The sequence below is a fragment of the Peromyscus eremicus genome, chromosome 7, assembly GCF_949786415.1.
Source record: "Peromyscus eremicus chromosome 7, PerEre_H2_v1, whole genome shotgun sequence".
Taxonomy (NCBI): Eukaryota; Metazoa; Chordata; class Mammalia; order Rodentia; family Cricetidae; genus Peromyscus; species Peromyscus eremicus.
Window position 1 is genome coordinate 38747082 of NC_081422.1, and position 24231 is coordinate 38771312.

At 49.6% G+C, this 24231-nt stretch overlaps 4 protein-coding genes across 6 annotated transcripts; 2 read left to right on the plus strand and 2 right to left on the minus strand.

Annotated features, from left to right (window-relative positions):
* The first annotated feature begins 521 nt into the window (after positions 1–521).
* Slc37a4 (solute carrier family 37 member 4) lies at positions 522–6898 on the plus strand. Of its 2 annotated transcripts, XM_059267713.1 has the most exons (11): positions 522–634; positions 955–1116; positions 2049–2394; positions 3105–3337; positions 3657–3900; positions 4357–4515; positions 4718–4803; positions 5291–5404; positions 5576–5641; positions 5954–6092; positions 6212–6898. In XM_059267713.1, the coding sequence occupies exons 3-11, from the start codon at positions 2247–2249 to the stop codon at positions 6376–6378; spliced, it is 1356 nt and encodes a 451-aa protein (XP_059123696.1). In that variant the 5' UTR covers positions 522–634; positions 955–1116; positions 2049–2246; the 3' UTR covers positions 6379–6898. The 2 variants fall into 2 exon arrangements, with proteins under 2 accessions (XP_059123696.1, XP_059123697.1); XM_059267714.1 differs by lacking the exon at positions 5576–5641.
* A 1016-nt stretch (positions 6899–7914) lies between these two features.
* Trappc4 (trafficking protein particle complex subunit 4) lies at positions 7915–10923 on the minus strand. 2 transcript variants are annotated; one of them, XM_059266865.1, is made up of 5 exons: positions 10675–10923; positions 10364–10538; positions 9221–9324; positions 8461–8587; positions 7915–8253 (listed from the first exon to the last, which is right to left on the minus strand). In XM_059266865.1, exons 1-5 carry the CDS (start codon positions 10847–10849, stop codon positions 8175–8177), a joined length of 660 nt encoding a protein of 219 aa, XP_059122848.1. In that variant the 5' UTR covers positions 10850–10923; the 3' UTR covers positions 7915–8174. The 2 variants fall into 2 exon arrangements, with proteins under 2 accessions (XP_059122848.1, XP_059122849.1); XM_059266866.1 differs by having other exon boundaries at positions 10833–10916.
* Positions 10924–10971: 48 nt separating this feature from the next.
* Positions 10972–14056, plus strand: Rps25 (ribosomal protein S25). Its single transcript, XM_059267716.1, has 5 exons — positions 10972–11310; positions 11534–11629; positions 12402–12585; positions 13812–13910; positions 14006–14056. Exons 1-4 carry the CDS (start codon positions 11308–11310, stop codon positions 13904–13906), a joined length of 378 nt encoding a protein of 125 aa, XP_059123699.1. The 5' UTR covers positions 10972–11307; the 3' UTR covers positions 13907–13910; positions 14006–14056.
* Cenatac (centrosomal AT-AC splicing factor) lies at positions 14023–23264 on the minus strand. The gene is made up of 11 exons (XM_059267715.1): positions 23081–23264; positions 22825–22988; positions 22327–22425; positions 17467–17533; positions 17324–17386; positions 16965–17029; positions 16756–16861; positions 16059–16089; positions 14557–14646; positions 14302–14434; positions 14023–14227 (listed from the first exon to the last, which is right to left on the minus strand). Exons 1-11 carry the CDS (start codon positions 23198–23200, stop codon positions 14167–14169), a joined length of 999 nt encoding a protein of 332 aa, XP_059123698.1. The 5' UTR covers positions 23201–23264; the 3' UTR covers positions 14023–14166.
* Between the last annotated feature and the right edge of the window lie 967 nt (positions 23265–24231).

Sequence of the window (24231 nt, forward strand, 5' to 3'; positions counted from 1 at the left end):
AAGAGTTTGAGCAGACCTACATTCCATCCCTAGCTCCCATATGAAAAAGAAATAGCCAGCTGTGCTGCCTACCCTAATCAATGAGAGACGTCTCAAAGGAAGTTACAGTATCCTGGAGGAGGATGACACCCGTGGCTGCCCTCTGGCCTCTCCACCTATGCTGGCTAACTCCCGCCCCGCATATGCATACATGACCATTAAAAAGATTTTAAAAGAACCCAAAGTTTAGTCAGGGTTGTGTCTTTTAAGTGCTAGGGCTATATTGTTTTGTCTCTATTCCCATTAGCTTGACCACGATGTAAAATTACCAATTGTGCTGTAGATTGCTTTTATTTCTTAGAGAAAATACGAAGCCCCTGCAAGCAGGGATTATTTTAGTTTTCTGAATGTGCACGGTAACTGGAGGCACTCTATAGAAACTGGTCGGTGGAACGTAAGGGGACATGTGGTGCTCAGCCTATAAGCGTCACTGTCCTTACGCAGGGAGCTGCGTAGCAGGCAGGATGACGCCTTCAATCCCAGGGCGACAGCGGTCAGCCGCAAGGCTAAGACGAGCCCCGCCCACCTCTGTGCGTGCGCACCAGCCTTCCTCAAGCCCCGCCCCCGTCCTAGTGGGGTTACCGCCTCCGTCCAGGTAGGGGTGGCATGCGAGGGAGGGGCGCCAGTGAGGGCGGGACCGGAGGGCAATCCTGGGGCCTTGGGGCTCCCCTGACTTCCGACTGCGGAGGAGGCTGTCCCTGTAACCGCCCTTCCGGCATGGCGACAGTTCCACAGGCCAGGGACAGCGGTCGTGCAGACGCCGCGCCCTCGTGGCTGCAGCGCTCTGTTACCGCGGCTCGCCTGCTCCTGTCCCTGGGACCCGCAGTTCCCAGCCTGGAGTCGGGTGTCCCGGGTGGCTTGAGGACACTGAGTGCAGGGCAGGTGCTGATCAGCGCCGCCTGCCCATCCTGACAGGCCAACCCTGGACCGCCAAAGCGAGGGGCCTCCCGAGGCTACGTGCGGCTCCCTCGCGCCCACTCCTTCTGCTCCAGCGGTCTCGCAGCCGAGCGGAAAGCCGCGGTGACATGCTGCGGTGCTCACACCCCCGCAGGACCGAAGCCTGACTGATGTCGCAGGGTAATAGGGACCCAGAGGCAGTTCCGAGGGCTCTTACCCAGACTTGAACCCTTAGCTCGCCTTCTATATATATCAAACTGAGGGGTTTGCCCCCCGCTAAAATTCTGCAACTACTGCATCCAGCTTAGCTTCCTCTTGTTTTCTTTTGTTTTTGGAGCTGAGGATCGAACCCAGGGCCTTGCTCTTGCTAGGCAAGCGCTCTATCACTGAGCTAAATCCCCAACCCCGCTTAGCTTCCTCTTATCCACTGTTGTGCTTTGCACATTTCAGTGACCGAGGCGAGCCGCAGTGGGAAAATGAAATGGGAAATTCCAGAAATAAACCATTAATAGACTTTAAGAAACTTTTATTATGATGCATTGTTATACTTGTTTTATTAATTTCTTACCAGGCCTAACTTATATATTTAAGTTTTATCATTGTGTATATAAGGGAAGTGTATACATTACATTGTTCACTATGACCACCACGAGGGGGGGTCATATAATGTTTCCCACGATAAAGGGGATACCTATTAGCAAAGTTATAGCCCATTGTGTGCTAAGCATTGGGGGCAGTCAGCTCTACAAGGCTCAGAAGTGGGGTTTTTAGGGTACTGATTGAAAGAGACTGGGCGTAAAACCAATCTAGCGCCTTTCATGATGCCTGGCAACCTGGAACCCTCATTGAACCTGAGTGAATGAGAAAGTTCATTGACTAAGGGAGTAGGGCTGTACTGGGCTCAGCTCTGCTCATCCTACCCCTGCCTCCCCTGGGCTCAGGCAGACAAAAGTAATTAGGCCGAACTTTTAATCACAGCTGGTTTCACAGGCAAGAAGACATGGGAGAGGAGGGAAAGGCAGAACTTGTGGGGACAGGCACTCCTCCCTCGGGGACCCCCGTCCTCCCCCAGTTTGGCTTTCAGTAATCCACTGTTTTCTGGTCTCTCTCAGGACACTGGGTTCCCTAGTTGCTGCCCCAGGCTTAATGATTGTCCAGAAGGCGGCTATAAAGAGCCTGGGTGGAGGAGGGAGCAGAAAAACACAGCTCAGCAGATCTGGGCACCAAGAGAGCTAGCGGCAAGCAGGAGCAGTCGAGAGGCTGTGCTCAGAAGCACTGTGACCTGGCCTGCTGGGCCCGCTGCTTCTACCATGGCGGCCCAAGGCTATGGCTATTATCGCGCCATCATCTTCGCAGCCATGTTTGGGGGCTACAGCCTGTACTACTTCAACCGCAAAACCTTCTCCTTCGTCATGCCATCCTTGGTGGAAGAGATTGCTCTGGACAAGGACGATTTGGGTAAGCCTTGGGAGGGGAGGGGAGTGAGTGGGCCGTGGGATACGCTGTTTGGAGTGTGGCATGCACAAGCATGAAGTGTACATGTAGAGTCAGTCAAGCGTGTACCAAGTACAGAGGCTGAGCTCCATGTGCATGGGTGTGGGTGAAGGACTGAGGCTAGCTGGTTATCTGGTGTGTGTGTATGCCTGCGACCCACATGTACGGGGGAGGCACATTTAGGGGGGCTCTGTGGGTGCATGCTGTACCTGCAGGTTAGTGAGCACTGGGAAGGCAGCACCCATGATTTGATGTGGCCTGCATGCATGCTTCCTCCAGGAGGAATAAGATCTTTCACTTTAGAGCCCTTCCCTCCACCTTCAGACATGGCGGGGCAACAGAACTTCTTGGGGCCTTCAGTTGGCATTCAGGGTGAGGTGGGAAATGCAAATTCCCGGGAGGAAAACATCACCCTTCTAGTTCAGACAGCTGCAGATAGAATTATCCAAGAGGCTGAGAAGTCCCAAGTCAGCCTGGGCCTATGATACATGGCTCAGCGGGCAGGAAAGTGTCAAATCTGCAGCACGGGTCCTGCGGTTGCTCTGGGAAGGAACCCCTTTCACCCTGCCAAGCACCTGTCCACACCTGACCCCATGCCTTCCTCCACCCCTCCTGTACCTCCGCCCTGTCCCTAACCGCTCAGGTGGCCTGTTCCCTGCTCCCCTTCGCTGCAGGGCTCATCACCAGCAGCCAGTCGGCAGCCTATGCCATCAGCAAGTTTGTGAGTGGGGTGCTGTCTGATCAGATGAGCGCTCGCTGGCTCTTCTCCTCTGGGCTGCTCCTGGTCGGTCTGGTCAACGTAGTCTTCTCTTGGAGCTCCACAGTACCAGTCTTTGCTGCTCTCTGGTTTCTTAATGGCCTGGCACAGGGGCTGGGCTGGCCCCCCTGTGGGAAGATCCTGAGGAAAGTGAGTGCATCCCACAAGCCTGTCTGGAGCGGCAGAGGGTACCTAATGAGAACTTGGGAACACCCTTTTCTTACACACTGCTCTCACCCCAACCCATAGCAGGTTTCTTAGGAGGTCTCTGCCAGCTCCTGCCGCTTGTCAGGATATTTTAGGAGTCTGAGAGTGGTGGGATCGGGTGGCAGATGGGGGAATTGGCTCTGCCAAGGAGAAGCACTCTGTCCCTCATCCCCGTAATTGGAGTCTCTAGGTCTGCACACTTGAGCTATTCTCTCAATGTGGACTGTAAGCCACGTACCTATTCTGCCCCCTTCTGTCACAGTGGTTTGAGCCATCCCAGTTTGGCACTTGGTGGGCTGTGTTGTCAACCAGCATGAACCTGGCTGGAGGTTTGGGACCTATCTTGGCCACGATTCTTGCCCAGAGCTACAGCTGGCGCAGCACCCTGGCCCTGTCTGGGGCACTGTGCGTGGCTGTCTCCTTCCTCTGCCTACTGCTCATCCACAATGAACCTGCTGATGTTGGACTCCGAAATCTGGACCCTACCCCCTCCAAGGGCAAAAAGGGTGAGCCTCTGCCAAGCTGACCCCTAAGGCACCTTCATTCACCCTTTACTTGGCACAGTTTTGTTACAATTAGCTTAAGCCTTGCACTGTGCTTGTCAAAGGACGCAGGCGAAGGAATGACAATGGAGGGTGGGGAAGTAAAATGCCACCCTTAAGTCAAAGCCAGCACATCCTGGGCCTTCTCTGGCAGCACAGACCTCTCTGTTCTGGATGACATCTTACGTTTAAGTGGTTTGGATGCCTTCTTCTCTCTGTACTAGTCCTCAGTTTCTCTATCATTTGCTGAGGCCTTTGCAGCAGGGTAGAGAGAGGGGTTTGAAGGGTTACCCGTCACGTCAGTCCTGGTGGCGCCCAGACTAGCCGTGCAGCTGGTTAAAATGGTGGTGGTGGTGATCCGGTAGGGGCAGGCCAGCAGGAGCAGAGCCTAAATCCTGTTTGGCCTCTTCCTACCTCCAGGTTCATCCAAGGAGGACAGCACCCTACAGGACCTGCTGCTGTCTCCCTATCTCTGGGTGCTCTCCACTGGTTACCTTGTAGTCTTTGGAGTAAAGACCTGCTGTACAGACTGGGGCCAGTTCTTCCTTATCCAGGAGAGAGGCCAGTCCGCCCTTGTGGGTAAGATGAGTGTCTGGACAGGGAAGGGGGTGAAGAACAGGAGCCAATGCAGATGGGATATCCAGGCCCTGCCTTCGTTTATCCACTGACTCCTTCCCTGAGGCTGGGCACCCTTGGAGGTATGACTCTGTATCTTGGGATAACCTCAAGAGAGAAACATCTCATTCTCTTGCTTTCTGTCTCCCCACAATTCTCCATGCAGGTAGTTCCTACATGAGTGCCCTGGAGGTTGGAGGCCTCGTGGGCAGCATTGCAGCCGGCTATCTGTCAGACCGGGCCATGGCAAAGGTGAGTCAGCAGGAGAGAGGCCCTTTGCATCTCCCTTGCATGGCTGGACTACCTAATGGAGGGATGGGAGTCCTGGCGTGTGGGCTGGTTGGCACAGAAGTTGTGTGAGACAGGAATGACCCCAGGCTTCTCTTATCTGCTTGAGATGTGGAGATAAGACGGGTGGGAAAAGTCTTAACTGATGGCAAAGACAACTAGAATCTCTCAGTAGGCTTCTCCTCTGCCCCAAGAAAACTAGGGGTGCAGTGGACTAGGCGCAGCTCCCTAGCACGTGTCCCATGCCTGCCCCAAGGTGGAGGAAGGGATGTTGTGGAATTTGGCCTCAGATCACCACGCAGCTCCCAGGGCCTCCCAGGGCTGTCTGGGGCCAAGAACTGTGACAGATTGCCAAAGACCTGTCAGCAATAGCCCTGCTGTGTCAGAGTCCAGGGGTGAGGGTGTTTTGCCTTGCTTGGAGGACCTGATATGGCTGGCACTGTATCCGTAGGCAGGGCTGTCTATGTATGGGAACCCTCGTCATGGCCTGTTGCTGTTCATGATGGCTGGCATGGCAGCATCCATGTTCCTCTTCCGGGTAACGGTGACCAGTGACTCACCCAAGGTAAATATAAAGAACCTGGCAAGCTGCAAGGTACAAGGAGAGAAAATAGGACTCTCTCCCCTGGCCAGCTCCTCCTCCCTGTGCAGTTTGTTTATACCTTACTTTCTCTCCGGTACTTTGTGTCCTCCTCCACTCTGGGCCTGCTTTTCTTCTCTTTCCTCTGCTCTCTAGGACGCTGCTTTCTGGACTGCTGCTCTCCATCCTCTGGCTGAGCTCACGGGCTTTACGGAGCACGAGGTGCCTTAAAGATCTCTGGTTTTCCTCCTGGTCTGTCTCACTTTTGTCTCACCCCTGTCTTGCCCCTAACCAGCCCAGCTTGTACAAATTCTGAAACAGCCAACATCCAACTCAAGAGGGATGACTCTTACCTCCCCTGCCCCTGTCCACCTAGGCCCTTGGGGCTGGCTCACTACCATCTGTATCACCAGCTGTACTGGGAGTGGGGTGAGGATGGCTGCTGACTATGGCTTGACTAAGGGCTAGGTACTCCTTTCTCCTTAGGCAATTGTGGGCGCTAATTCTCAATGCTACCTCTCCCTGCCCTTGCAGATCTGGATCCTGGTGTTGGGAGCTGTGTTTGGTTTCTCTTCTTACGGTCCCATTGCCTTGTTTGGAGTCATAGCCAATGAGAGTGCACCTCCCAACTTGTGTGGCACCTCTCATGCCATTGTGGGACTCATGGCAAATGGTAAGTGGTACTTCCTGGAATAGCTGCCTCCTGGCACTGCCTTGCTCAGGCTTGCTAGAGACAGAACTGCCTACCTGTTTTAGCCTTACATGTGGCTCAGGCTCTTCTCTCCCCAACAGTGGGCGGATTTCTGGCTGGGTTACCCTTCAGCACCATCGCCAAGCACTACAGCTGGAGCACAGCCTTCTGGGTGGCAGAAGTGATCTGTATAGCCAGCACAGTTGTCTTCTTCTTGCTTCGAAATATCCGCACCAAGATGGGCCGAGTACCCAAGAAGGCAGAGTGAAGAGAGTACTCACTATGGAACATCCCCAACCTCAGCCTCCTTGGCAGGGCATAGAAAGGGAGAAGCTGCTCTGGTTGGCATAGAACCTTTCTGTGTCTACATTGTCTCCTTGACCTCCCTGGTGCTGCAAGTTATCAGTGGCTAATAAGATCGCAACTCCCCATCCTATGCTCTATTTAAATGATGCTTTGTTTTTAGACTCCACCAGCTTCTCTTTCTACCTTTAGCAGACAGACAACTCCTGCATTCAGGGTGTCTCCTCTGTCCTTCCTTTCCTAGGTTCTGTCCTGTCCCCATCTCCTAGTGAGATGAACCTGTCTCTGCAGCTGCAGGACATTAATGCCTGTGCTTTCTGTTGTACCCCAAGGCTTCTTGGCAGGGGGCAAAGTTATTGCCAATACCTCAGTCCCCAAGGGAAAAAAGGAAGCAACCATTCTCACCAATACCCTGGAACAAAACGGGGGAATACAGCAGGCAAGCCGACTTGTTACAGATTAATAAAACTAGATTTGATACTAAACAGTCAGTGGCTTAGCCTTTCTTTTTTTCTTTTTTCTTTTTTCTTTTTTTTTTTTTTTTTTTTTTTTTTGGTTTTTCGAGACAGGGTTTCTCTGTGTAGCTTTGCGCCTTTCCTGGATCTCGCTCTGTAGACCAGGCTGGCCTCGAACTCACAAAGATCCACCTGCCTCTGCCTCCCAAGTGCTGGGATTAAAGGCGTGCACCACCACCGCTTGGCTGGCTTATCCTTTCAAAGGGAGACGTAAGCTAGACACAGTTTTCCTCGAGAAAGTTTTATTTATTTATTGGTTGATTGATTTTTATTTAAGATTTATCTATTATGTACAGTGTTCTGCCTGCATGTATGTCTGCAAGCCAGAAGAGGGCGCCAGCTCTCATTATAGATGTTGTGAGCCACCATGTGGATGCTTGGAATTGAACTCAGCACCTTTGGAAGAGCAGCCAGTGCTCTTAACCTCTGAGCCATCCCCCAGGAAAGTATTCTTATCAGTAACTGCTCTTTCCACCCACAAAGGGAAAGATTTTTCTCTGAAGTGAGACAGGAGAAGTATAAATGTTGAGTACAAGCTCAACATTCAGCTGAACACTGTACACTTTTGGGTTACAGGCAGGTTAAATGACTTGATGGAGGGAGGTCAGAAAGCATGGATCCAAACTCAGGCCATCAGTAACTGGCTTGAGGGCTTTGAAGCACAAGTATTTGGTAATTTGCTAAATTCTGTCTGTAATAGGATGCGCATCCTAGGGTAGAGTGCATACTGAGATAAAACTTAGTTTGATTCTAAGTGCTACTAAGTGCTCCATCCTCCTCCACTACCACACATGAGGCTCCCAGGAAACCAGCAATTCTGGGACTGCATCTAGGACAGGCTCAAGAGTCAAACTATGATGTTAGCTAGTGAACATCAATTTGTTCTGTTTTTTACTAGCAGACGGTACCTCACCTTTGCAGACCGCCCTTACCATTTCTGCCTTCCCCTCCCATGCCTTTCTCCCAAACCACGAGTTAGGACAGCAAACACTAGAACAAAGGAATGTTTATTATAGCATTGCTAAGCCAGCTTCCTCCATAAATAAATCTGTATAGAGTAGGACTGTGATATATACAGAAGGGCAGAGAACATGGCATTCTAGCCCAGGATCCGTCCCCATCTCCAGGCTCAGTGTTCTCCCATTTTCAAGTATACTAACAAGGCATACTGCAATAGGATCCTCACTGGAGTGGAAACAGCAAAGCCCTCTGCAGCATGTCTCAGGGGGTTCATTCCAGGTTCAGCCTATGACCCAGGTCCAAAAGTGCCAGCCTTCTCTGCCACCTCTAGAGCTAGCTTCAGGTTCTGGTCAAACAGCTCACATCTAGGCCAGACCCAGAAGACAAAAAATTGTGAGGTCTGAGTCTCCTGCCACAAAGGGTAGAGGGAGAATCAGCAGAAACTATTTGAAGGACATGAAGCACCAGGAAGCCCTGTGATCTCAAGATAAACAGAGCTGGTGACTGTTGTCCTTACCTAAAGTGACTTGGGAGACAAGGTTCTGACAGTATGGGGGAATGGGGAAACCTACCTGATAGGCATTTCCAAGGAGTAGAATGGATTCTTGAGGGCAAAGTCTGAGTAAATCTCATAAATTTTTCGGAGAAGAGAATCTATTCCAGCTTGCCTAGGATCTGCCAGGACCACAAATTTGATCCCTGGAGGAAGGCCAGGAATGGTTGGTTACCCAAGGACAGAGAACGCAGCAGATACGAACCATCCTATGTTTCCACAGCCCTTTCAGTTTTGTGAAGTACTACCATAAGCCCATCTTTACTCTGTCCCTACTGCCCCATCAAGCAGCTAACAGAGCAGGCTAGACATGAAGTGACTTCACTGTCACCAGGTGACTGAATGACCGGACTTGGGGTCTAAATGCCATTTGTAGTCTTGGAATCCCTCAGCAGAAACAGGACAAGCAGAAGACAAAACTTTGGCAGTTCAGTTATCGTCATCAAGGAGTGAAGAGATGATAAGCAGGATCCAAAGGCCATGTCTATTTGGCTTTCAAATTTTATTTGGAACAACACATTCCAAAATGTGTGAAATCTAACCTTAATGTGGATTTTATCCAAACCCAAGATAACCAGGGTTGAGCACATTGGGTGACATAAACAAAATCAGCCTCTGATTAAATATTGGCTTTGGATTCGCAAAACAAATGGATGTATTTGTACAACTGTCCCTGGAAAACCTGACACCCTCCCTGTCCTTATTTACCAAAGCTTTCTCCAGTCAATCCCTTGGTCCAATCTGCCCCATCTATCCCTATGACCTCTGTAGGCACATACCTGTCAGTGTTTGGAAGCAGTGCAGTTTGAATGTGTCTGTCTCCAGCATCTCAATGCCTGAACTTCCCTGTTCCGGAGACAGCTGGGAACCAATGGCAAAGAGCCTGTATGCAGGAGAGGTAAAGTTGGGAATATACCAGATGATGTGAGGAAAAAGTGCTCTTCAAACTTTTCCACTCAAGTACCTAATCTGAGGAGTTCACTTTACAGCCTGGGATAGTCAGGAGAAATACTGTGTACTACCTGGCAGCAGTGTCAACATTTCTTTCACATTCATGAGCCTTCTGAATACACTGTACACTCCCCTAAGATTTATTTAATTTTTAAAATTTTATTTATGATCTCACGTCTGGTCACTCAGTTACCTGATGACAGTGAAGTCACTTCATCTCTAGCGTCCCCTATAGGCTGCTTTATGTAGCAATAAGGACAAAATAAAGATGGGCTTATGGTGGTGTTTTGGTCTGTAGGTATGTGTGTGTACCACGTGTGTGCCTGGTACCCAGAGAGGCCAGAAAAAGGCATCAAGTCCCTTGGAACTGGAGTTACAGTTGTGAGCCACCATGTGGATGCTGGTTCTCTGGGAGAGCAGCAAGCACTGGGTCATCTCTCCAGCCCCAATCTGAAACATTTTACACGAAAAATGTTAGTGAAAGCCAACATGTTAGGGAATACGTGCATAACCTTCTTAGTCCATGGCCATGCCTATGTCAACACCTCGCACCACAGGAAGTCTTTTAATGTCTATTTAACTCAATTACCTAGCTGGGCAGCGGTGGTGCACGCCTTTATTCCACACACTTGGGTGGCAGAGACAGGCGGATTTCTGTGAGTTGGAGGCCAGCCTGGTTTACAGGCAAGTTCTAGGGGTAGCCAGGGCTACACAGAAAAACTCTGTCCCGGAAAAAAAAAATTCAATTACCTCATGTTAAAGAAACTAGAGCTAACAGGAGAGAAGCTGAGTTAGGCAAGATTAAACTACTTCAAACCTAGATAGAGTCTATCAGTTATCTCCCCATGACACCAGAACTCGGCCACTTAAGAGGTACAAAATGATTGTCAGTACACAGAAAACACTTTAGCCATCCTAGAGGTAGTTGCTGGGGAGTAAAAGTTTAAGGGGGGCGGGGGGAGCGGACTTACGAGTGGAACATGGATGCCAGCATAAGCTTCTCGTTAGAGGTAAGGCGGGGCCGGCCGAATCGAATGGACACCGGGTAATTTGCAGAGTTACCTAGATACTCCAGCACTTCTTTCCCGTCGGCCGTGTACTTGCCATTCACATCCATGCCATTGATGGCCAGCACTGCGTGGCCCACTACAGAAGAGAGGCTAAGGATCAGAGACGCTCCGGTCCACTGGCCGCTCCCCCTTTGACTCCGCGATTCCCAATCCTGCCCCTTCCCACCAGCCCCACTTCCGCAGAGCCGGCCCCGCCCTCGAGCCCAGCCCACCCCGGATGCCATCGCGCTGGCCGAAAGCGACCAGCACTCGCTCGTCGTGCAGTTTCAGCAACAGGTCCAGAGGGTAGCTGAAAGTTTTCTCGGCCTCAGCCCGTGGCGAGTAGCTGTCCCACTGGTAAATCAGGCCGCCGGCTTTGTTAACCACGTACACACTAAAAATCGCCATCGCTGCGCTGCCCCGCTAAAGGCGCTATAACGCGGCCTCTTCCGGACGTTCCAGCCCCGGAACTGACGTCATAGCCCCGCCTCTGCTCCGCCGCCCCCCCCAACACCGAGGCGCACGCGCAGACCAAGCCCACATAATTCGAAGAAACGAATTTCTGGGAACGGGTCTACTGTGTTTCTCAGAGCCAGAGAAGAGCCTGAGTGGCTGTCGGGTGACCGGCAGCGGGGCCCAGCCATTCACAACCAGCGCCTAGGGGGCGTGACTTGCAGGCTGGAAGCCACTCCTCCCACTCCGTCTCTCGCAGGCGGGCGAGGCGGAGTTTAGGCGTGGCCCCACCTCTCGCCCCGGAAGTACTTTCTCGAGGCGGAGGTTTCTGGGACTGTTGGCCAGCCGCGCTTCCTTTTTTTCCGACATCTTAGGGAGGCTGCAGTGGTCGTCGCCACTCTCCGCGCTTCATCATGGTGAGGCTCGCGAGTGTTGAGCAGCAGGGTTCAGAGGGCCGAGCGGTGCCGGGGGGCGGTGAAGGGGACGCTACTGGGAGCGGTTGGTGATGTGCGGGGCTGCGTCTCGGGCTGCCGCGGGCACTGCCTCCATGTGCTCCGGCGCCGCCGCCGCCGCCGCCATGGGTGGGAGAAATACGGGGGCCACTCTGTGACCTGCCTGCACTCTGCTTTCTTCCCCTAGCCGCCCAAGGATGACAAGAAGAAGAAAGATGCCGGAAAGTCGGCCAAAAAAGACAAAGACCCAGTAAATAAGTCTGGTGGCAAGGCCAAAAAGAAGGTAGGGGGTAGCCATTTGCAATAAAGGAGGATTCTGGGGGACCTTTCGTGAACCTGTGCTGTGATTTTTTTTTTTTCTTCAGATCGTGAATCCTAGACTCATACTGTTGACTTTGTTCCTATCTTGTCGTTATTTCAAGAATGCGGTTGTATATATTCCTTCAAAACAGTGGTTCTCGACTTTCCGAATGCAGTGACCCTTTAATACAATGCCTTATGTTGTGATGACCCCCCCAACCATAAAATTAATTCGTTGCTACCTCATAATTGAGGGGTTTTGTTTTTGGTTTTTCGAGACAGGGTTACTGTGTAACAGCCTGGCTGTCCTGGAATTTGCTCTGTGGACCAGGCTGGCGTGGAACTCGGATCCTTATGCCTCTGCCTCCCGAGGGCTGGGATTAGAGATGTGGGCCACCTCCGCCCGGCGTAATTTTGCTACCGTTAAGAATAATAACGTAGAGAAACCCTGTCTCAAAAAATGCTCCCCCTCTTAAAAAAAAAAAAAAAAAAACACAATGCAAATATGTGCTACGCGAACCCTAAATTGAGAACCACTGCTTTAAAGGGGGAAATGAGTATAAAGTCTTTGTTTCAAACTACAATATTCTAACAGGTGCTGTCGAGTTTTTTTTGTTGCCAGGCTGTGTTACTTAGTTTGAAGTCTTTAACTTACCTGAGATGATAACGAGGGGTTTCTCAGACTTGTGTTATTTGGGAAAGGATAGTTGTGCCAGAATTCCTGACTAGTGGTCTTTTCTTGTTCTAACGAGCAGAAGTGGTCCAAAGGCAAAGTTCGGGACAAGCTGAACAATCTGGTCCTGTTTGACAAAGCTACATACGACAAACTCTGTAAGGAGGTTCCCAACTACAAGCTCATCACTCCAGCTGTGGTCTCCGAGAGACTGAAGATTCGCGGTTCTTTGGCCAGGGCAGCCCTTCAGGAGCTACTCAGTAAAGGTAAGAGATAACGGCCTGTGTTCTGTGGAGTGCGTTTTCTTGTTGGTAGCATTACCAGGAAAGCTTTTTAAACATACATGTTTTTTGAGGTAGAGTTTCTCTGTGTTGGCTCTCCTGGAATGCCTTTGTAAATCAGGCTGGCCTCAAACTCACAGATCTGCCTGCCTCTGCCCCCAGTGCTGTAATTAAAGGCTTGCACCACCATGCCCTGCTGCTGCTGGGTTATTGATAGAGTTTTTCTGTGTAGCTTTGGAGCCTGTCCTGGAACTCGATCGGTAGACCAGGCTGGCCTCAAACTCACAGAGATCTGCCTGCCTCTGCCTCCCGAGGGCTGGGATTAATGGCGTGTGTCACCACCGCCCGCCTCTGTTGACAGGGTCTTAGCTGTCAAGGTTGGCCTTGAATTCCTGACCTTTTCTGCTTCTCAGGTATTGGGATTAAAGGCAAGCACCAATATGCCGTTAGGGATAACATGTCACTGTGTAGCCCAGGGAAGTTATCCTCCTACCTCATGTTTTGGTTATAGTAATTTTTATTAAATACACCGACTGAAGTGGTGGGGCTGGGTGTTGTAGTTTTAGTTAAATCACAAATATAAAGTGAACCGTGGTCCATGTACCATGGAGGTAGTATCCCATTACATTCATACTAAGGGTCTGGAAGATTACATTGGTATAGAAGTGCATGTCCTAGAGAGCCTCATGCAGTGACTTAATCCCAACACTTCTTTGGCAGAGACAGGAGAATCAGCCAGGAGCTCTCAGGCTAGCTAGCCTAGTTTAGTGCTGTGCAGTAGCAGGAGAGCTCCTGCCTCAACAGGGTGGAAGGAGAAAACTGATTCCTGATAGTTGACTTCCCACACACTGGTATTTTGCTTGCACTCAGACACACTAAGTTCATAGTAAATCCTAAAAGCAGTTCACACTTGTGATCCCAGCACATTGAAGGTTCAAAGGATCCCAATTCCCAGGCCAGCTTGGGCCACAGAGAAAGATCCTCTTTCAAATACCACCCTAAGAACTTAGGTTCCAATTGCTAAGTAAATTGTCTTTGGGAAAGAAACAGGAAAGGATCTACTATAAAAATCACGGCCTTGGACCTGGAGAGATGGCTCAAAACCCTGTTAAAGCAGTTCCTTCTCAGATATCGGACACACACTTGCACATACATCCAATGCAGGCAAACCTTCAAACACAAAATTTAAAAACCTTACCCTTCCTCCCTAGGACTTATCAAGCTGGTTTCAAAGCACAGAGCCCAAGTAATTTACACCAGAAACACAAAGGGTGGAGATGCCCCAGCTGCTGGCGAAGATGCTTGAACAGGTGAGAACCCGAGGTCTCTCAGTGTTCGAATACTGTGTACTCCCCCTTTGTGATACCCTGATTTTGACTTTAATTCTCCTCTTTCTTGTTTTCAGGTTCAATCAGCTGTACATTTGGAAAAATAAAACTTTATTAAATCAAATGAATGTGTGTTTCTGTTTCCTAAGAAAGGCAACTGGAGAGGATTGGTTTTAGGAATAATAGTTGGAATGGTTTTGTTGGCCATGAGATTGAAAGAGGATTGGGCTGGGCACCTTCAGCTTTTTCCTTTACGTGACTGCTTGTTTCTTGTTGCGGCTTCCGTTTTGAATTGATGCCTAAAAAGAAATAAAGACTCAGCAAGATTAATAGAAAATACTAGGAGGTGGCTGATTGGAGTCTGGACACATACCTGGACTGCCAGCGTCGTCCATTATTCCAGACTCTGCCAAAAGAGGGCAGCCAGCCTGCACTGGTGGTGGAGCTGTGGTCAAAGTTGGCCCCAACTCGCTCTGGGGGGAGTTTCTTCAATTTCTGTTTTTCCTCTGCAAACGGGAAATGTGTTGACCTGGATGATCTCTGCTCAATAGGTGAGTCTTGTTGACACACTCTACTGCACTGTAGCCAGCTTAGGAAATGGCATGGAATAGGAAGGTAGTGTGCTTACTTTCTTTAAGAAATTCTTCATAGGAAGGGCCTATTGGTAGGTTCCCAGAGCTGTATTCCTCCTCTTGAATCATCCATGGAGGCACAGCACCTAGAATAAGCAAAGCCCTTTACTGTGGAGCGTGTTCCAGCCAGGAGTGCTCAAAAATAAAAACCTGGGTTTCTGGAGTCAGAGGCCCAGGAGTAATTGAAACCATAGTCTCTGGTGCCTTTTTTTTTCCTTTTTTTTTTTTTTTAAATGTGTATCGGTATTTTTTTGTGGTTATGTCTGTACCATGTGCATGCCTGGTGCCTGCAGAGATCCGAAGAGGGATTGGATTCCCTGGAATTGGGGTTCTGGGTGGTTGTGAGCTGCTATGTGAAGTACTGGCTATTGAACCTAGGCCCTAAATTCTGCCTTGAGAGGAGCAGCTAGCCTGGTTCCAGGACAGCTCTGGCATTACGATCCTGTTTAAAGAGAGACGAGACAAGCCAGGACCTCTTAAGAGTGAAAGGGTATTTGTAAGTGTATGCTGAACTCTCAAGGTTAGTGTTACTACACTCCTTGAAGGACTACAGAAGTTCCACCTCACAACAGCTAAGCACTCAGTGCAGTTAATATTTTAGTCACTTGGTGTAGCAGTAGCTCATTTCCATTTGTCTAATAGACAATAGTTTTGGTTGACTTTTTATTCCTTTTGGAGCTGGTTTCACTATATAGTTCAAGCTGACTTCAAAATCAAGACCTTGCTGCCTCAGCTTCCAAAGTGCTGGAGTTAGAGGTTTCTTTATTGCTGTTTGTTTGGCTGTGGTGTCAAAACACCTTTAATTCCAGCACTGAGGAGGCAGCAGGCAGATCTCTGAGCTCCAGGACAGGTTCCAAAGCTACCCAGAGAAAACAAACAAAAGCCACTGAAATAAGCTTGGTTTCAGCTAGTGTGGCTAGTCAGTGAGCGCTTAAGACAGTGCTAGGGTCAAGCCTGGCTTTTGTATAGATGCTGGGGATTGGAGGCTGGGTCCTCAGGCTTGCACAGCAATACGTTTACTGAGCCATTTCCTTAGCTCTTGCAAGTTTTGATCTATTCTGGATACAAATTCTTGGCTGTCCTGGAACTCTGTAGACCAGGCTGGCCTCGAACTCCAAGATCTGTCAGCCTCTGCATCCTGAGTGCTGGGATTAAAGGTGTGGGCCACCACCGCCCTGGCAAAATAGTCTTTGTGGTTTTTTTAAGGCTTTATATAAAAAGCAAATAGCAGACAGGTCATACAGGGCCTATGTCTAATTCCAGCACTTGAGAAGTTGTGGCAGGAGCTCAGGGCCAGCATGAGCTAAGGATTAACCTGTATCCAAACAGCTCGGCTTGGTGAAGCACACCTTCAACCCCAGCACTCAGGAGGCAGAGTCACAGATCTCTGGAGTTCCAGGCCATCCCCAGTAATGGCTACAAATTGAGACCCTGTCTCAACAACAAAAAAAAACCCAAAATTATCTTGCAGACATAGAAATAGTGCTCAGAAACTTACCTGAGTGAATGTTACCAACTCCAGGTGTATCCTGTGGTGAAAATAAGATACGAGATAAGAAAACTGTGAGGTACAGTACTCAAAGCTAGAGATGGCAAACTATGGAAGGGAACGCAACTTCTGACAAGCTACTTCAGTGACTCCAGTCACTGGAAACAGTCCCAAGGTGGGACTGAGGTAGACAGGAGGTAAAATCGGTCAATAAAGTCACACAGCAATATGGGAAATAGAAGGGGGTGCCAGGATTCAACAACAGGGTGGTAGGACATAATTTCAGATGCCTGCAGGGGTATCCAAGTGTGGGCACCCTATATTAAGAGTATGTTGGCCGGGCGGTGGTGGCGCACACCTTTAATCCCAGCACTTGGGAGGCAGAGCCAGGCGGATCTCTGTGAGTTCGAGGCCAGCCTGGGCTACCAAGTGAGTTCCAGGAAAAGGCGCAAAGCTACACAGAGAAACCCTGTCTCGAGAAACCAAAAAAAAAAAAAAAAAAAAAAAAAGAGCATGTTGTAAGGCTGTTATGAAAAGATCACCCTGAAAGGTTGCAATGGAGTCTAGGAACACTACCACAGAAGGGTATAGTAAGGAAAACCAAGAGGAGCTGCAGATGGCTAGAACAGGTAGAAAAGCTAAAACGGCTGAGGGGACCTGAGGGGTCAGTGACCGCTTCCGGTTTGCTTGCCCATTGCACCTGTACCTGATGGCCAATGAATGTCAGGTGCTGTCCTGTCTCCATCCAGTCAAGCTCTGGAACACGTTGCAGGTCCAAGTGTGATACCTGCTGTGAGCTGGAGGCTACATGGCTGAAAGACAGGGGAGCCAGGCTGGCAGATGAGGTCCTTGAGAAGGGAGCACGGCTGGTCCCGTTTTTCAGCATCCAACTCGAGAGGTTCCCTGACAACTTACCCGTTGGTGGCTTTCCAGCCTCCAGGTGCCGAAGAGCCCTCCTCTGGATCTGGCTCTGCCTGAGGCTGAGTTTGATTCAGGAAAAATAAATGTGTCTAAGGTGCTTAAGAGCCTGCCTGGGCCATGCCCCCACACTCCAGACCCCGGTATCTTATGGAGGATATTGCCCATTTTGCCAACTCCCAGCCCTGCCCACATTTCCACTGAGGTGCCCTGCCCCAGTGGACAGGGAAGGGAATTGAGGCGTATGGACTCGTGACCCATTCTCTGAGAAGAGCTGACAGTCGAAATGCTGGACCGGGGGAAGCCAGGCATCAGTGGATTTGGATACTGCTCAGGGTCCTCGGAGGGAAACCAACCTCTAAGACAGATCGGACCACTTCCTGCCGACTCTGTTCTACCTCACGGATCTGAGCCGCCATCTGTGGAAGAAAGAATGCTTAAGGTGGTTCAGGATGACGGGGAGAGGTCCTTTTCAGAGGCCTTTCTTCCTACCTCTTACCTCTTTAATCACCTCGTCCTCTTTTTCTTCGTAAGAATCCAAGCCCTTCACCATGGATTTCTTAAACCTAAAAATAAAAGAATTATAAAAATACTGGAGGCTGGGCGGCGGTGGCGCATACCTTTGATCCCAGCACTTGGGAAGCAGAGGCAGGCAGATCTCTGTGAGTTCAAAGTCAGCCTGGTCTACAAAGTGAATTTCAAGACAGCCAGGGCTATTACACAGAGAAACACTGTCTCAGGGGAAAAAAAAAAAAAAAAACTGGAAAGAGATAAGTTAGCCTAGAACTCCAGCCCCATTAGTTGTAAAGTATACGACAGTAGAGTGTTTTTAATTCTGAGGAAAAAAAATTGAGACAGTCTGATTGTATAGCTTAGACTAGCACAGAACTCCCACCTCAGCCATTTATGTGGTGAGATTACAGAGAGGGACCACCATGCTCAGTTTACACAACTGGTAAAATGAGCACCCGCACCTCTCACCTGGGTACGCTGGTAACACTGCTATGCCAGCTGAGCACCCGTACCTCTCACCTGGGTACACTGGTCACACTGCCATGCCAGCCGAGCACCCGCACCTCTCACCTGGGTACGCTGGTCACACTGCCATGCCAGCTGAGCACCCGTACCTCTCACCTGGGTACACTGGTCACACTGCCATGCCAGCCGAGCACCCGCACCTCTCACCTGGGTACGCTGGTCACACTGCCATGCCAGCTGAGCACCCGTACCTCTCACCTGGGTACACTGGTCACACTGCCATGCCAGCCGAGCACCCGCACCTCTCACCTGGGTATACTGGTAACACTGCTATGCTCCACGATTCACTCTTCATTTATTTTCTTTTTAAAGACTTTTAGTTTATTTTTATTTATTTATTTATTTTGGTTGTTCAAGACAAGGTTTCTCTGTGTAGCCCTGCCTGTCCTGGAACTCACTCTGTAGACTAGGCTGGCCTTGAACTCAGGGATCTGCCTGCCTCTGCCTCCCGAGTATTGGGATTAAAGGCATGCACCACCACTGCCCCACAGATTTTTTATTTTTATGAGTATGTGTGTTTTGCCTGCACACATATCTGTACACCACATGCATGTCTAGTTTCCTTGAAGACCAAAAGAGAGTGTTGGATCCCTTGGAGCTGGAATTCTAGGTGGTTGCGAGTTTCACAACTAGTGGGTGCTGAAAACTGAGCTCAAGTCTTCTGCAAGATCGGCAAGTTCTCTTAACCGCTGAGCCATCCTCTCCAGGCCCTGCAGTTGACCTGTAGTGGATTCAGGTTAACAGTTTCTGACAGGAATATTACACTGCTCACCTTCATTGTTTATCAGAAGGCACATGAACTGCCAGCACTTAGCCTGTTACCAATGCCACTCTTGACCACTTAGCCTTTTTACCTAAAGAGTTCATAGGATACTTTCCTAGTTAAATCCCTCCACTTTTTACATGCCACAGTGAAAACTCTGGTCCCCAACAACGTATTTGTATTTGTCTTATAGTACAATACTTAAAAAGTGAGGAGAGACGCCTCAGTGGTTAAGAGTGGCTGCGCCTCTACAGAACTCAGGTTTGATTCCCACACCCACAGAGTGGCTCACGGAGACTCTAACTCCAGTTCCAGGGGAGCTAATGCCCGCTTCCAGCTTTAGAGGGCATCAGGCACACAAATTGTAAACAGACACCCATGCTAGTAAACCAGCACACATAACTTGTAAAAAGGCACATGCCGTCTACCAGTAGACTCCTTCAGTTCTCAGCATCCATGCTGGGCAGCTGGCAACCACCTGTAACTCCAGATCTAGGGGGATTTGACCCTCTGACCTCCTTGTGCAGTAGCACGCACATGCACATACCCAACAGACATAGACACACATATATACACAAACACAAAATAATAATCCTTTGTGTGTGTGTGTGTGTGTGTGTGTGTGATTTTTCAAGACAGAACAGGGTTTCTCTGTGTAGCTTTGGAGCCTGTCCTGAAACTCTGTAGACCAGGCTGGCCTCAAACTCACATAGATCTGCCTGCCTCTGCCTCCCAAGTGCGGGATTAAAGGAGTGTGCCACCACTGCCTGATTTTTTTTTTTTTTGTTTTGTTTTGTTTTGTTTTGTTTTTTTTGAGACAGGGTTTCTCCGTATAGCCATGGCTGTCCTGGAACTCACTCTGTAGACCAGGCTGGCCTCAAACTTGGAGATCTGAATGCCTCTGCCTCCTGAGTGCTGGGATTAAAGGTGTGTGCTACCACTGCACAGACTTTTTTTTTTTAAATAAATCTAAAAAAAAAAAGTACCACTATTGGCTTGGAGAGATGGCTCTTGGAAGTTAAGAGCACATACCATTCTTACATACAGCACAAGTTCAGTTTCTAACACACATGTGGGACTGCTCACAACTGCCTATAACTCCAGCTCCAGAAAACCATCTCTCTGGCCTCCAAGGACACCTGCATTCACACACCATCTCTCCCCTCCCCAACATTATTAAAAATAAGGGCTGAGCCGGGCAGTGGTGGCACACACCTTTAATCCCAGCACTTGGGAGGCAGAGGCAGGCGGATCTCTGTGAGTTCCAGGAAAGGCACAAAGCTACACAGACAAACCCTGTCTCGAAAAACAAAAAATAAAAAATAAAATAAGGGCTGGAGAGATGGCTCAGAGGTTAAGAGCACTTGATGTTCTTGGGGAGGATCTGGTTTTGGTTTTCGTACCCACATGGTGGCTCACAACTGTGAAACTCCAGTTCTAGGGCATCTGACATTGTCTTCTGGCCTCTGTAGGCACTGCATGTTCATAGCACACATACATACATACAATATAGCCAAATACCCCTACACATAAAATAAGTCTTAACTAGTACCACCATTGAGACAGTGAAGACAAGAAGATCTTGAGTTTGAGGCCAGCATGGATTATATAGTGAAATCCTGTCTCAAAACAAGCAAGGCTAGGCAATCCTCCTGTCTTAGCCTTCTTGGTGGGGGATTATAGGTGTGCACCTGTGGGGCGTTTACCCAACCACCCCCACAGTTCCCCAGAGTTTTCTTGAGTGCGAGCAGCAGGAAATATTAGATAGAAGGATTTATTGCAGAGAATCTTGCGGAGATAAACAGATAGAAAATAAAGGATAGCCTCGAGAGGGCCTAGAACCTATTCCAACGGGCTCTGACTGTCTCTGCCCCAGGGTTTTTATAGAGACGCCAAGGGGTGGAGCAAAAGACCTCCTCCCCCAGCAAAGCCAAGTGCAGACCATCTCAGACACCTGCACTCAGGCCCGTGGTCCTAATCATCCTCTATTCGGACCTGCTGGGTAAAGCCACGAGGAACCCGAGAACGGGCTCCCACATGCACCTATAATCTGCATTTGGATGCTCTTTTACACCTTGCATTTTTTTTTTCCCTCTTACTTAGAAGAGTAAGTCAAATGTGGTAGCACATGCCTTTAGTCCCCGCACTTGGGTGGCAGAGGCAGGCAGATCTCTGTGAGTTCAAAGCCAGCCTGATCTACATAGTGAATTCCAGGACTACATAAAGAAACCTTGTCTCTGGGGCTGGAGAGATGGCTCAGTGGTTAAGAGCACTGGCTGCTCTTTCAGAGGACCTGGGTTCAATTCCCAGCACCCACATGGCAGCTCACAATTGCCTGTAACTCCAATTCCAGGGGATCTGACACCTTCATACCAATGCACATAAAGTAAGTTTAAATAAATTATTAAAAAAAAAGAAAAGCAGCCGGGCGGTGGTGGCGCACGCCTTTAATCCCAGCACTCGGGAGGCAGAGCCAGGCGGATCTCTGTGAGTTCGAGGCCAGCCTGGGCTACCAAGTGAGTTCCAGGAGAGGCACAAAGCTACACAGAGAAACCCTGTCTGGAAAAACCAAAAAAAAAAAAAAAAAAAAAAAAAAAGAAAAGCGCCGGGCGGTGGTGGCGCATGCCTTTAATCCCAGCACTTGGGAGGCAGAGCCAGGCGGATCTCTGTGAGTTCGAGGCCAGCCTGGGCTACCAAGTGAGTCCCAGGAAAGGCGCAAAGCTACACAGAGAAAAACAAAAAAACAAAAAAAACAAAAACCCTGTCTCGAAAAACAAAAAAACAAAAAAACAAAAAAACAAAAAGAAAGAAAGAAAGAAAAGAATCCCTGTCTCCTGAAAGAAAAAGAATTCATCATTACCCTCAATAGTAAGTTTCTACATATATCTTCATTCACTAATCAAAGATCCTATCCGGGATGCTGGAGAGACAGCTCAGAGGTTAAAAGCACTAGCCGCTCTTCAGAGACCCAGGTTTAAAGTGCCACATGGCAGCTCACAAACATCTGTGACTCCAGTTCCAAAGGACCAGAGGCCCTCTTCTGACCTCTGAGGCCGGCAATCCTCTTGTCTCAGCCTTCCAAACAGCAGGGACTCTAGGCCTAAGGCACCATACCCAGTCATCACATCTTTATGTGTGTGCACATTCAATATAGAACTTATCAGGGGGCATATTAATAAAAAGTGCTATGAAAACAGATAATGCAATCCTTACTGGACTTCCCAATACATTTCCTTATTTTGGGTGTGTTGAGACACGTAGCTTGGGCTGTCCTGGAACTTGAGATCCTCCTGATTCAGCTGGGTACTGGAGCTATGAGTCTGCACCAACATACTTGACTCTGAACTTCCCACATTTGTTCTTGTTTTGAGATAAGGTCTCATTCTGTCCCAGGCTGGCTTTGAACTCTCAAAAATCCACTCTCAGCCTCCCTAGTCCTGGATACAGATATGAACCATTACACTCCCTTGGAACTTTGCAATTTGAAGAAGCTTTTGTGCCTGACAAATATCTGGAGAATTCACTTTGCTACTTCATCTCTTTTAACAGGTGACTTACCGTGCATAATCCTGGGAGGAGATCAGAAACTTCTCTTTCATCTGGGCATTGGCCTTGTTCTCCCACCAGAATTTGTTGGTGGCTTTCTTATGCTCTGGGCTGAGAATGAAGAGGAACAGTGTAATCTTAGCTAGACAGTAAGACAGTACTGGGTATCAGAGCAATGATGTGAGTAACACAGACCAGCATCTGGGTTGCTTCCTTGGACAAGGCAGAAAGAAGAATATTATTATCAACCTCTTCAAGATCTCAATCTCAGGATTCCTTTCCTTCAATAAAGTGTGAGGTGGTGGGAGAAGGGCAAGTTGGCTTTTCTAACAAGACGACGGTAATGAATGCTAAGATCCCCCGCTACGTTCCAAGGTAATTCAATCCATCCACCCCAATTAAATCACAAAAGCGACCTTCCTCTCCTCAGTTCTAACTTTCCACCCTACACGTGGGTACATCCCTGCGTGTGTGGGGGGGGGGGGAAGGCGGGTGTTCCCCAGCTGTCACCTGGCCAGATGTTCCAGCAGACCCCCGTGCAGCACTGTCAGGTTTCCGTGGCTCAGGTGTTTTCGCACTTCGCAGCCACAGCACGGACACCAACAGCACCGATCATGCTCGGGGACATAGCGCTCTACCTGGGCGGCACGGACGGCCTTGCGGGCAGCTTCCACCTGCAGGGCAGAAGCCAGCTAGGACCCTGAAACCACAGCCCGAGGGCCCTGGCTACCCTGCTCGCATCCCCGGCCTCCCCCAGCCTCGGCACCTGCGGTAAAAGCCGCTCCAGGGCCCCCTTCAACTGCCGCTGGTGCTTGCGGCTGTAGACGTGTCCGCGACCACAGAAGAAAGTTTGGCGACACAGAGGACATCGCTGCGGTGGCGCCATAGACCCAGGACCCGCGATCACCTCCACCACCAGCCGGTTTGTCACCACCCACTGACCCCTGACGCACCCGGGGCTGGACGGGGCGGGACGGGGCGGGACGGGGCGGGGCGAGCCCGGGAGCTCTCGGGCCCCTCTAGAGGCCGTAGGCGCTACTGCAATCAGTTCTGCGGCTGCGCAGACTATTCACGCCCTCGCCCCTCCCACGCGCCCGCGGAAAACCCGGCGGAATCGGTAGCATCCCAGATGTTCTGCGGCGTGTGAAAGGACTCCGTGAGGGTACAGGAGACAGGGTCCACGCCAGTCAGGACCTCAGACTACACACTCTCTAGGCGTTGACAAAGACCCCAGTTAGACAGCGTAACAAATCAGAACTGGTCATTACAGGGCGCGCACCGTGACCCCGAGCTCTGTGTTAACAACCTTACTGAATCCTCACATTGACGTTTTGTGGTTTGGCATTATTGGCATTTTACACGAGAGAAAGATTCGGATCGGAAGAAATGAGGACCTCTGAGGAAGGCTACAGAGGTGTTAAGCAGCGGAGCCAGCTTCCTCAAAGCCTGCAGGGGGAACACTTGGTCTAAGTGATTGTGATTTAGTTACAGTCACCCCACAGGAGTGTTGACTTGCTGGTGATAATCCTTAATCTTTAAAAATGCTCCAAAGTAGAATATTCTTTGTAAGCCAGCATTGGATTGGTAGTCTAATTCCTTAAACTTTAATGCTTAAAGTGAATCCTGCTCTAACGACCTTGCAAGAATTCTTGTATGTCGCTGGAGAGACGGCTCAGTGGCTAAGAGCACTGACTGCTCTTCTAGAGGACCCAGGTTCAATTCCCAGCACTCACATGGCCGTTCACACCTGTCTGAAACTCCAGTTCCAGGGCTTCTGACACCCTCACACAAACATACATGCAGGCAAAACACCAACGAACATCAAATAAAAAGAAAGAGGGGGGGATTTCTCTTACGTTATATGTCACCCAAGGAATGTGTTTCCTCATTTGTTCCAAAGCTGCTCAAAGTAGTTTA